Genomic DNA, 12,786 nt, shown 5'->3' on the forward strand with positions numbered 1-12,786 from the left:
GCGGCGTCAAACCGTAATCCGCTGGGCTGGCTGGTTCATCCTCCCTGGCGTGCCTGGCGTCATGGTAGAACGATAAAGCTCTGTAGACGAGACGAGAGGCGCTAGCTGATTAGTGTTACTTTCAAAGTCCGTTTTCGTAGGTAGAGACAAAAATGTTTATACTGCTTGTTTAGATCTTCGTTTGTTCTTCAACATGTGTGTGCTTTTATCTCGTCACCTGTCAGCTTTTGTAGATTAATGATGGTCCAGTGCAATAATTTTCAACCTTCGTTTTCTTTGAAACGCGATGCGCCATACCGAACTGTACGTATGGTTCTTTCTCTCTCTCTCTGTCTGTGCTAGGTTCCCAATAAAAACGATATCTCTACATCGAGATTGATGAAATCTCACATTCGTTCTTACATCTCAGTCTAGAGAGGTCCTTGGAATATGCGGGCAGTCCCGGATCGATGCTGTGTAAATAATTCTTCAGTATCACTACACCCTATAACTGTTAGCTACTTAGATGGACTGCGTTACCTGTAGCTTTCTTTCGCTGGCATCTTGCCTAGCCAGAAGCCCTCTCTTTATCTCCTAACCGACTGGGTAAGTAAGCACCTTCTGCTGTCCGAAGAAAACACACACACACATGCACGCGCGCGTAGAAACCAGTGCGTGTAGAAAGGTTTAAAATTTAAGCCTGTTGCCATGTTCTGTTTAGTTTAAGCTCGACATTAGGAGAGAACTGCACTGTATCACTTCGTCTTCCTTTTGCTTGTTTGTGAGTCTGCCTGTCGTGTTAACGTTGCCATTGAGCTACCTCCCTTTACTTTTGTCATCAATTAACCGCATGTAAGACCCTCCCCTGGCCCTGCGTTCTCCTCCCGTTTCCTGCATGCTGCCGCCCTAGTTTGTAGCTGGTGCGTCACGTGCAGGCGGCACGCTGGACTAAGGTCTTATGCGCGCTGCCTCTCATCCACCAGGCGCGCCAGTCTTGGGATGATCTGGGGGCCACGTTTTCCAGGACAGACCGGAAGTGCATCGTTGGACTAGGGAGTACAGAAGATTCAAGAGGACGCCCCGTTTGATTCATGGAATCGTGGGACTTGCAAGAGCTGCACGGCGATTTCTCTGGCGGGAGTGGCGCGGTCCAGATGTGTCTAGTTTTGTCCTCATGTGGTTGCAGCTGGAGCAGCAGTAGTTGTCGCTGTGTCTGACGAACTTCTTGTCCAGCCTCCGGCGCTATCGAGACCGACAAGCATTCACGCGGAGCCTCATCGGGACACCAAGTCGAGATCGGAAGCTTGGCCTCGTACGCTCTTGCGTGTCCTCAGTGTATACGGGAAGTTCGACAAGACGGGGTAGCATGCAGCAGAAGTATGCCTGCGTCCGCTACCTGCACACCCGGATCACCGTGTATCAAGCCTGCAAGATCGACCTGCGCTACTGCAAAGCGCTGCACAGCTGCATCACTTGCAACCTGCTGCACACGGTGGGCCTGTCTTGCGCTGCCATCCACTATGGCTTCTGCACCGCAGTCACCGCCGTCTCCGACCTCGATCTCAAGGACGGCAAGGTCCCAGCCTTGGCATCCTCCTCCTCCTCCTCTTCCGCCGGTGCTGCCCAGCGACCTAAACCTGTCGTTCGTAATACCAGCCCTCCCGCACCCGTCGTCAGCCTCTCTGATGGCGAAGAGGTCGTTGCAGGAAGAACGGGCAAGTGGGGCAAGCTGCGGGGAACGGCCCTGCCCGCTGTTCTTCCCACCAGAGTGGGCAGTGGGCCGAACACTGTGCCCTCAGGTGCCGCCGCCGAAAGGAAGCTGCCCGCGCCGGCCGAGGTCGTGGTGGTGGTCCCGACGCTCAGGCCAGGGGTCAAGTCCGCGGTCACGGCGATGCCGGACCCGCTGACGGAAGTAGACGGGGAGCCGTGTCCAGCATTCCCCGTGTCTCTGGAGGATCAGGTAGGCATGGCAACAATTTTGTGGGGGTTGGGGTTGAGGTTTGGGCTATTGGCAACATGCATCTGCTTGGTGAGGTGAGCTTTGAGCAGGTTTGCATGCTTGTATACAGTGGTTCCTCTCGTGACGAAGGCGATGATCTCGACAGTTGTCAGAGAGGCATGTGTGTTTGTTGGAGGGGAGGAGGATTACTATAGTCACCACCATTTCAGGAGCAGATGACAAGGCGTTAGGTCTTATAACAGCACGATGAGTAATCGTTACAACATACTGTACGCGTTTGAGGGTTAGAAATATGAGGAAAGCAGCTTCTGTGGCGTTATCATCACTATATCTGTCTATCACTTCTCCCATTCCCCTTCCTTACTCCACTCTTCTCAGTTCCGACGCATATTTTGAGGGCACCCCGCTTTCTCGCCTTCTCCTTGAGAGATCGTGTTACATGTGGGGTAGATGCAGGCTCTGCCATCTCTGGTCACGTGCCTTAGAAGTAAAGAAAAAAGAGGAGGATTTTCAAGGGGGTAGCTTGGAAATAGGAAAAGGTATTGGAGGATAAATTTCTTGTGTACCATAGCCACTTTCAGGGACTCCTGAACAGCGAGGATGGCATGGTGACGAGGTCCCTGGTCAGAAAGGAGAGTGCACGGTGGCTATGATGACCCTTGCCGGACTGGCGCAAAAATGGTGCTACGATCGTTTTGAAAGGAAGTGAAACAGATCTGCTCTGGCAGACCTACTCTTGAGAAATACCAGTACATATACCCTATAATTCTATTGTATTCTTCCTCTCTCTTCACTCCTCACTAGTTCTCTTTTTAATCACACACGTACGCGACTGAATACTGTTGCTGCTGGCGTTGCAGCTCCCTTGGGTACTATTAGTCATGAGAAGCAAACTCCAAATACCATGAACCCACGGAAGAAAATCTCGCTTGTGGCAAATACATTTTCCTTGCCCACTCTTCCCCACCGAGCCCTACCATTTTATTTTAAGAATAAAGATTTATGGAAATGTTACAAACTGGGACACAATACTTTGTCACTTACATCTGGCTGCATTTTTTTGTCTTCAAGGTAGACGACTTCGGCATTATTCTCTAGGAATTTTCAGTGTGCGCGCACATGCATGACCGCTTGCGTGTGACATGAGAATGAAGGAGAGACTACAAGATGGAACACTTAAAAGTAGCCCAAGTCTTTACTTTTAAGTGGCATACCTTGTACGTTGGCAAAGAAGTTTCACAATTTTCATTAATTTTTTAATTTTTTTTTTGTTTTGCATATTTGACAGCATCAGCTGAATGCATGAGAGTTAAGAAGGTGACTGTTGTTTTTCTTTAAAAACCAAACAAATCATAAAAAGTTGTAATGGAAAAGAAGTAAGATGACGACGACGATGATGATGTATAGGAGTTAACATTTTCATGGGAGATGTAGCCGTAAGATTTATTGCCGTTGGATATAACCCTTTCCCAGACCGTCATCGCCAGCAGCAGTGCGACCTTTATCAACATCATACTTCCCGACTGATTAGACTGAACTAGAAATGTCAAGAGGTCAGAGGGCACAGTTTTTGACTGCCCCTCCTAGTCCAAATCGTAGAGAAATTGGGCACACATAAAAAAGTGGGTGTGTGTGTGTATGAGAGAGAGAAAATGTGTGTGAGCGTTCTCAGGTTAATGAAACTTCATAATTAATTGTTTCCTTTATCATTTCAATTTCATTAACAACGATCGACATTCATGCATACGTGAAATAGAAACGAGAGATACAGTAAGTTTGCTGTAAACGAAACAGAAACTAAAAGCTCAAAATGTTTAAGCTCAATTTCCACTAAGGCGCGGCTGTGTCACTAATTGGGTTCTGCGAGTCCCTGAAATAGCCTGATTGTCGCGGGCATTTATGAGTTAACACAGGGAAGGATAACAACTGAGGGTTTCATTGTATATTCATTATTATGTATTTAGACGACATCTGTCAGAGCTGACAATTTATAAATTTTTATTGAAAACGTCTGATGTATTAATGAGTTAATTTGCCGTTTCCAAATGGTGCTTAATGTAACACGGTTTTGTGTGGGCGGTCGTGTGTGTGTGTTTGAAGGAGGGAAGCGTAGCATGAAAACAAACAAAGTTTCCGTCGTTGACTGTTAAAAAGAACTCAGTGATTGCACGTCCCTTCCCATACAAATAAATGTTTAAAAAGCGCACACACACACACACAGAGAATTGTCAGCCACCGCTTGAGTGCTTTCCTCTCTGCTCTGTGTAGTCGTGCATTCACGCATGCATCACACAAGAAACATATGTTGGTCTTACTACGCAGCCACACACATGCTCTTTGCAGAAGTCTCAAAAATCTTGTCCCGCCATCACACACACCCAGTCAGTCAGACGTAGGCTCTCCCTCTCTCTCTCTCACACACAAACTACTTAACAGTGTCCTCCTTTGACGAAAGAACCTGACATCTTGAATGTCTTTATTGCTTTTGTCGTGCCAGGTTCATCGGCGCTTTTGTTTTGTATTTTTTTGGCGGAGGGATAATTTGTCCTTACTTCCCTCATCCTGTACCTGTCCCCCTCTCACCCATCCATCCTTGGATTTCGCTCTTAATGTGGCATGCACGCACGAGATGTAGTTGTGAGAGAGATGGGAGGCTTGTGTTAACTACTCGCTGTCCAGGGCATTCTGTACGACACTCTTCAGAAGTCCACCAACTTTCTCTCGAGACCGAGTGAGCAGCTGTCCAAGGCAACAGTCTTGATCTTAGTAGTCTGCTAATATTGTCAAAGATTTTTTAGCTGGCTGATAGGTTAGCATCAAGCTTAGGCGACTGTGACATGAGATTGTCTTTGCACTGTTATGCAGCCTCGGCACCTAAGGGTCCAAATGGATCAGAAACACAGGCAAACTACAAAAAAAGAACAGAAAAGAAAAAAACGCATTGCAAGTGGTGAGTGTCGTTGGGTCACTAGAGGGCGCGAGTCATCAAGTTCTTCCTATTCAGTCTCAAAAATGACCGTGCTGGTCAGTGGGTTGTAGAATGTGGAGCGACGCACATAAAAAATCTTCAAGAGGTTTGTTGACACTGCTTAGTATGGAGAAGAAGAGAGTTTTTTTCTCCCACAATTCACGATTTTCTTTTTTTTTTTTTTACTCTTTCACTGTCTAGGGGTGTATGATTCGTATATACATGCCACAATGTACCTGTTATCAGGTAGTTTGTGCTGTACATAATGTTCAATGTTTATATAATATCATCTTTGCGGCTGCACTTATGGAATAAGATCAAGGTATGTGTATGCGTGCATGTGTTGTGAGGGTGGGGAATAAGAGGGTTAGAAGTGGATTAGGGTGGAGTATGAATGTTGGTCAAGAGGTCACAAGGTTACGTGCAGAAAGGGAGGTACACACAGGGGCGCTGACCTGCAGACCATACTGCAGGGAGAGGGGACGCACGTGCACGCGCGCATACGTGTGACCTCAACCTGCGGGTAGTTGCAGCTTATTGATGGTTGCTCTAGATTTAGACACTAGGATCTTCTGCAGGGACGATAACGGGAAGGGTTATCGCCATGCTCCCTCCTGAACCCTTTCCCCAGCAGTACAACATGCTGCAGCTGGGGAAACAGCTCGTCGGTGTCGGCAGCACCATGGGGCAGATAACTTGGTATCTCATCACCACACCACCCCAGAGTGTGTTCAGGCGGGTGCACATGTGCACTAGCAGGACTCCACCTTTCTCCCTCCTGTCTGACTTACAGACCGACCTTGCAGATAAATCACTGGGTTCGGTCTTGTTCACAGCAGGGTTGATGGGTTCATCACATTTTCCCCCCTATAATTCATGTTTCCGAGCTTATAAAACATTCACACTTACTGGCCTGTGCCATTTTCTGTTGAATTCGCTCTATCTACCTTACACTGCACAGCCAGAAGAGCTAATCCCAGACATCGTATATCCTCAACCGCACTGCCTCTTGTATCTACCTTTCTAAATCTAGAAGCCATGATAACTGGTTTCACGTTCGCTGCAATAGTTTTGCTGTGAAGAAGAGGTATTTCTCTAATGAGGTAGACACACAGTGAGTTATGCTATTATCTATACACAAGAGTGTCTTTTAATAAACCAGAAGGTATTTTTAAGAACCTTAAGAAACATAGGCAAAAAAGCTTAAGTAGGTAGTATCTGCTGTCTGTGTACTGTCCAGATATCACACCTATGTTCCCTAGCAATTCTAGGTTTAAGACCTTTACTTTTAGCATAAACCCTCTGAGGCAAAGTGGATCCCCTAGGGCACTGGGAGAAGATCCTTCAAATGTGCAGAAGTTTGCTATAGCTATAAAACAAGGGTCAAGAGAGTGAGTGCACATGAATTGTGTGTGTGTAAGAAAGAGTGGGAGAGATATCTAGAAAGTTCTGTAAACTTGCAGGCAGGCATAGTAGTACACAGTGTATTCCTAAGGGCTTTGTACATTGCCAAGCTTAGTGAAGGTAAGGGGATAGGGAAATGGGGAATTTTAGGGAAACATCTTGCATCAAGAAGCTGATTTCAAAGCCAAAACCAGGCTAAAATCAAGTTCCGTATCGTATTCGCAACATTCTGGTCAAGGACGTACACTGATCTTCTAAAAGCAAAAGTGAAGGAAGGAAGTGAGGGAAACTTGTTGAGTGCTTTTAACAGGAAAATATGACTTTGTGAGCATGTGTTTGTAGATAGAGAGAGTGAGAGATAATAGACACATTGAGCAATATTTAGTTGTTTGATAGTTGTCAGAAAATAATAATTTATGACATAACTGTAGATGCATGTGTGCCAAGGCATAGATTACATCTGTATGCACATGCTGGCTGTGCTGTTTTGTAACAAAATAAATTCCTTCACACAAGGAATGTTCTTGGCTCAATGCAGAAAATATTTGACAGAGACATTATAATGGCAGAACTGAGTTCCAACGCTCAGAATTGTCCTACAAATTGCATACATTTTAGTATAACACAGCTTTTTAAATGGAGAAAAGCAGTTGAGAATACATTTTTTCTCTAGGCGGGGGGGGGGGGGGCAGGTGCCAGTCAATAGATAGATGCTAAAGTCTAGCAGCAAGCAACAAGACATGAAATATTAGCTTACTGCTAGGCTTTAGCATCCAGTTAGGGCAACTGTGCACCCACCTCCAGATCATCTAAAAGCTGCCTAATGTAATGTGCATTAGACTTCTACGTAATGGAGTTGCTTGTCATAAAACATAAAACACAGCTTATTTTTCTTCATCTGTACAGTTGACAGTTCCAAATGGGGGTCAGAGAGGGGACACACCACATCATGGAGTGCTCCGGGAGAAGGAGACACACCCTCGAGAGAGAGAACTGCTTTCAGATCTTTCCCACAAAGACAGCAGAACATCAGCAAGGTCAGCTCCAGGGGTGTCTTCACCATCTTCACCAGTTATACCATCAAAATCATTCACATCGTTGGCCAACATCGAAGACAAGGAAAATAAGCCTAAATTAAAGGACTTGTCAGTGTCTCGCGTACCACCTGCACTTCGAGAGGACATCCCACAGTTCTTCTTTCCTTTGGGAAAACCACAAGCCCCCTTGGATTTGGATGGTCTGATGCAGAGGGTTGCAGCAGAGTTTTCCTCTTTTGAGGGTGGAAAAGCCTATAAGGAGCAGATGGGTCGTCTGACAAAGGTTAGCTGACCGCGTGTCTAAATCTCTGATAAATGAGCAGATCTTTTAGTTTCCTGGTTGACATTAGTTGTCTGGTTCATATTATAGCTATCTAGTTCATATTCTAGATTCATAGTTCATGTTGAAAAGAAAGAAAGACCACAAATGGGCTGAAGCAAGGAAGCTGAAACCATTTATTTATTGTTTTAAACTTATTTGGCTAACTTGTTATTTGTCGTTTTCTGTTTTATTAATTCAAATTTTGGTTCTTGTATAAATGTCTGTCACTGTCTGAAAAACATTGAGTTGTATGTCTTGTGATTTTTCAGCAGTTGATATTTGCTGCTCTTGCTAGATATAATCATTAGGTCAGCATCAAAGATATTCATAGAGTAAACCAGCAACAGGATAAAATCTTTATTTGCAGAATCAAGACCTTATTTTCTTTGACATCATATAAGTAGACTGGATGATAAGGCTAAGCCTTGATAGTAAATGCTGTTAGCTTTCGCATTGGCTGCAGCTTTTATATAAAAACTAACGATGTATAGCACCTTGTCCTGTTAACATGTCAGCGGCTTTGAGCTTAATTCAGATTTTGTTTCTGGTTAGTCTTTGAAGGTGTGTTTCTTTGTATCTGAGAATTTCAAGGAACAGCTATTGCTAGCATATTGCATCTGTCTCCTCATATTTGTTGAGAGATATTTTGAGATGCTATTTGATATTACTATCTTCCTAGTATCAGATGGATTTAGTCAATGACTGGAAGATTTCATGCTTTCTTATGCTGACTGCTGGAAGTGGGGATTAGATCACATGTACCAGTGCAAAAGGAAATGGAACAGATCATATTAGACTTAGCAGACATAAGCAGCTAAAGCAGCTGTTATTTATTTATGGCTCTACGCTAGCTAGAAAGGCCAGGCTGCTGACAAGAATTTATCTCCTTTTATAATTTTAATACCAAATGGCTCTGTTTGTGTGTGTGCGCATGTTTGTGTATGTATGTAGAAGCATTTTTGGATGTGTCTATGTATGCATCTATGTTTATGCATTTGTATACATGTATGTGTGTATGTGTCTGTATGTTTGTATATTCCTGCATGTATGTGTGAGTGAGGGAGAGAGAGGGAGGGAGCTGACAAAATGATTCCACATTCTTTCTCTTTTAATCACTCAACCCCTTGTTTGGCAAAGAATTAAAACAAAAGAATCTGTATCATCTCAAGTAAATTGTTCATTGGAAACTGAATTTATTACATCATCTCTTATTTCATGAACATTTTCTAGCAAGAGCTTAGAACTGAGTGCAGTAGAGAGGGTATTGCAAAAGTATGTCTAAAATTGCACTGGACCAAAGCAATTTCTGGTTTCATTTCAGGTCTGTGGCTTCCCACTGTATTGGAAAATATTATTATATCGTGCAGCAGGGGGAGACAAGCAAGGTTTTGTTACCCTGCAGACTTTTTCTGCAATGTTGAAAAAGTGGGTTTACGAGCAAATTTTGTTTTGAGAGATGATATTCTTTTGGAATTAGTGTTGTTTAATTTTTTCTGCGTGTTTAAGTTTTTAACACTACTGGATGAGTGATGGTGGTAGAAACATAAAGATATAAATGTTTAACTCTTTACATTCAGTTCATTGTTTACTTGAAAATGTTTGGTTGAATGTCACATCTAGTTTGTGACTGAGCTAGAAACTCTGAACTGTAAAATGTTAATGGACTTTTTAGATTATTAACAAGTTGTATCTCGGGGTTTTGAATTTGAGAAAATACAAACATCTGAACTAGAGATAACCTAGAGGTTATACTGTCAAGTGAGTGATATGGTCTTGATTGCATTGCAGGCTTTTGTCATCGTGTCATGATGAAGCATCAAGATTCCTTCGGCTGATGGCCAAGCCAGGGCGATCAACGCTCGATTTTGATGACTTTTTACCGTTAGTACAGGTAAGGCTTGCTGCTTTGTAGCCTGATTCTAAACGTGTAGTTATGAGTGTAAGAATTGCTGGCCTATAAATACTTTGAAATCTACAAGATAAGTGATGTGATAACAAGTGTAGGTTTTCTCTGATTTCCTAGTGCATAATTGAGGAGCGTTTTCTTATCTGTCTTCTTGCTTGCAGGATGTTGTAGATTGCCACCCAGGTCTTTCATTCCTACAGGATGCTCCGGAGTTCCATTCACGCTACATTCACACTGTAAGTTGCTCATCCTGCAGATCGCATATAGAAATAACGTCATTTAAATGTTCATTCAGAACTCATCATTTAACTCGGTGAATGGGATTATGAACCCTTTAAAAGTAAGTGCATGCTAGATACGGTATTAGGCATTCTGCTGGGCAGTTTATCACACATTTAATGGAAGTTTTTACTCATTTTTTTTTTTTTTTTAGTTTGTTTAATGTAGAGATTTTTTGACTTTTAGAAATATGGAAGACATGCTATACCAGATTTTTTGTGAAATGATAAATGTTAACTATTAATGATAAAATTATGAATTTGCATTTTGTGATGATAGGTGATCTCTCGGATATTTTTTTGTGTCAACCGGTCATGGACGGGTCGAATAACATTACCAGAGCTCAGGAAAAGCAACTTTCTACAGGTAGATGGGAATTTGCTTCAGGATGCTTTTTTGTTTTAATTACAATATTTTTGCTTTTTAAATTTAATACCTTTTCATCATTAGTGACTACTTTTAGGGAGATATGAAGTATAGATTACTAGACTGAGAAATACTCAGCATATCATTTTCTATGGAGAAGACATATGTTAGGACATTTTATCCAGCTTTTAGAAATATCATATTTATGGATGGAGGTGGAGACACAAGCAGTTCTGTCATTAATCTTAACTATGTAAGAAGAAAAATATAGAAAGGGCCTATGTTTACGTGTTTGCAAAATGTTACAGGTATTATCCATCTTGGAAGAAGAGGAGGACATTAACCAAGTGACAGAGTATTTTTCCTATGAACATTTCTATGTTATCTACTGTAAGTTCTGGGAGCTGGATAAGGATCATGACCTTTTCATCGACAGAGCTGACCTAGCCAGACACAATGACCATGGTGTGTCTTTTGACAGTTGTGACTTGCAATTGAATTATAGAGAATGGTGCTTGAATAAACTTTCAGCCATTTATCCAGATGTGTGTATATATAGATATATGTTTGTGTGTGGTTTGTGAATATGTGGGGGTGGGGGTGGAGACTGGGGGGAAGAGAATCACGTTGAATAAAAAATGTTTACAAAAATGAACTGAAAGTATTTTACATATGTGGATTTTGTAGCATTATTGTCTGGCTGTTTACTGAGCGATACACCAGCATGTGGTGACCATGAAAGAATTAGGAAAGTACTGAACCCTCTCTTTTGAAAATAAGCAAACTACAATGATTCTGCTTGTTACTTCATACTTTAGTGCAGTTGTGCATCCATGCTATATAAACAGTGTTTTAGACTGGATAGAAAATTGATGCCTGTAGATTCTTAACATTTGGGTTTTATAAAATAAGATATTATTTTTTATTGATAAAATAATGAAGTTTATTTTGATTTCTAATAAATATTTCAGTTCTCAATTCAAGAATCATTGACAGAATATTTTCTGGCGCAGTTACGAGGTGAGATTAAAGAGGTTTATTTTCTTTTACTTATTTAGGTTATTTTGGTGCTGGTGGTTTTTTTTTGTGTGTGTTATTGAGAAATTCACTAACTTGGTTTTCAGGTTTCCATGTGCTGGGAATAGGACTAAATAAGCTAACATATCAGTGCTTGTTGAAACAATTTCACATCAGACCTGTCATGTGGACATGAAAAATCATTATTTTGCTTCAAGTTGTTAATCTTTCAGTGTATACAATAAATACACCTCCACAGTCAGCTCACCTAAGTCATGCTCATACTAACAGTTTACTTTGACTGCCTTGACTAACTCTGCATCCTGTGAATGTCTGGCAGGGGGAAAGACTTTCAGGAGGGTCGCATGTCCTACAAAGAATTTGTGTGGTTCTTGATCTCCGAGGAGGACAAAAAGCATCCTACAAGGTTAGTGGCTTTCAGGTTTCTCTTTTCTTTCCAACCTTCGTATGTCATTGTTTAAGCTTTATTGACTGTTTACCTATCTCTCACTTGTGTCACACAACCTACTATCTTTTGTCAAGAGCTGTATGCTGGTTTCACTTTGAGATGTATGGTCATTTCAAGAGTTGTATAGAACAAGAAAACTATTGATATTATGAGCAAGAATACTATAAATGAAAAAAAGAGTGATGTTCACTTACCTAACAGTCTGAATGGGGCATCTCTCTCTCTCTTTCTGTTTTGTCTATGATCTATTCTGGTTTTATTATAATTATCATAATCATCTTGTGGATCTACATCAAGATTTTCCATGGTAAATTTCAAATTCTCAGTTATATTTATTTGGAAATCTGAACATAAGTAAACTCCAATTGATATTGTTTCTTTTTGGCTGTGATGCATGAGAATATCCTGTTGTGAATTTTGTTGGAAAATTTTATCATGTTACTTTAATCCTTTTTTTTTTAAATTGCCAGCATTGAGTATTGGTTTCGCTGTATGGACTTGGATGGAGATGGTGTGATCTCAATGTATGAGATGGAATACTTCTATCAGGAACAGATGCAGAAGATGGAAGCCTTAGGCATTGAAAAGCTCCCTTTTGAAGACTGCTTGTGTCAGGTGAGCCGGAAACTGTATGCCATCCAGAGTTTGTTGCTCATTCACTGCACAGATGTGGTATTTCATTACCCATGTTTGAATAAATTGTAAAGAGCTATGGGATCTCTGCACATTAACCTTGGTGCATGTGTTATAGTAAGCTTGGGACCCATAGATTGAAAGTTGCAAAATAAAGCCTGAATTAAAACTTGTAGAAAAAGCAGCTTTTGTCAGTTTATTGAAACTCACCATCTTTAGTGCAGAAGGATGTTCTCTCACCTTCCAGCATATAGCTATAATATTACATTTCTTAACGGTTAAATCTTTAAATAGAATATCAGAAGGAAATTGTGTGAGAGGTGGGCAAAATATGACCAGTTAGGTAAAGGCAAAAACTATGATGAATGTAGACATAAGAACCAAAAGGAAAGGACTGCATGTTGTCACCTAATCAGAGTCACCACAACACTAAGTAGTACTCCCAA

At 41.7% G+C, this 12,786-nt stretch overlaps 1 protein-coding gene across 7 annotated transcripts in view; it reads left to right on the forward strand.

Moving 5' to 3' along the window:
• LOC112555050 (serine/threonine-protein phosphatase 2A regulatory subunit B'' subunit beta-like) overlaps positions 1 to 12,786 on the forward strand; it is a 42,626-nt gene that overhangs the window by 19,183 nt on the left and 10,657 nt on the right. For 3 of the 7 annotated variants that reach the window (XM_025223196.1, XM_025223200.1, XM_025223199.1), the window contains exons 2-11: positions 963 to 1,939; positions 7,218 to 7,631; positions 8,992 to 9,095; positions 9,459 to 9,561; positions 9,738 to 9,812; positions 10,135 to 10,221; positions 10,530 to 10,686; positions 11,193 to 11,241; positions 11,579 to 11,665; positions 12,178 to 12,322. In XM_025223196.1, the coding sequence (XP_025078981.1) occupies positions 1,346 to 1,939; positions 7,218 to 7,631; positions 8,992 to 9,095; positions 9,459 to 9,561; positions 9,738 to 9,812; positions 10,135 to 10,221; positions 10,530 to 10,686; positions 11,193 to 11,241; positions 11,579 to 11,665; positions 12,178 to 12,322 (1,815 nt within the window). In that variant the 5' untranslated portion in view covers positions 963 to 1,345. Of the gene's footprint in view, positions 1 to 312; positions 1,940 to 7,217; positions 7,632 to 8,991; positions 9,096 to 9,458; positions 9,562 to 9,737; positions 9,813 to 10,134; positions 10,222 to 10,529; positions 10,687 to 11,192; positions 11,242 to 11,578; positions 11,666 to 12,177; positions 12,323 to 12,786 lie in introns of those variants that run through there. The other 4 variants (XM_025223201.1, XM_025223203.1, XM_025223198.1 and 1 more) reach the window with 3 other exon arrangements.

The sequence above is a fragment of the Pomacea canaliculata genome, linkage group LG14 (genome assembly GCF_003073045.1).
Source record: "Pomacea canaliculata isolate SZHN2017 linkage group LG14, ASM307304v1, whole genome shotgun sequence".
NCBI lineage: Eukaryota > Metazoa > Mollusca > Gastropoda > Architaenioglossa > Ampullariidae > Pomacea > Pomacea canaliculata.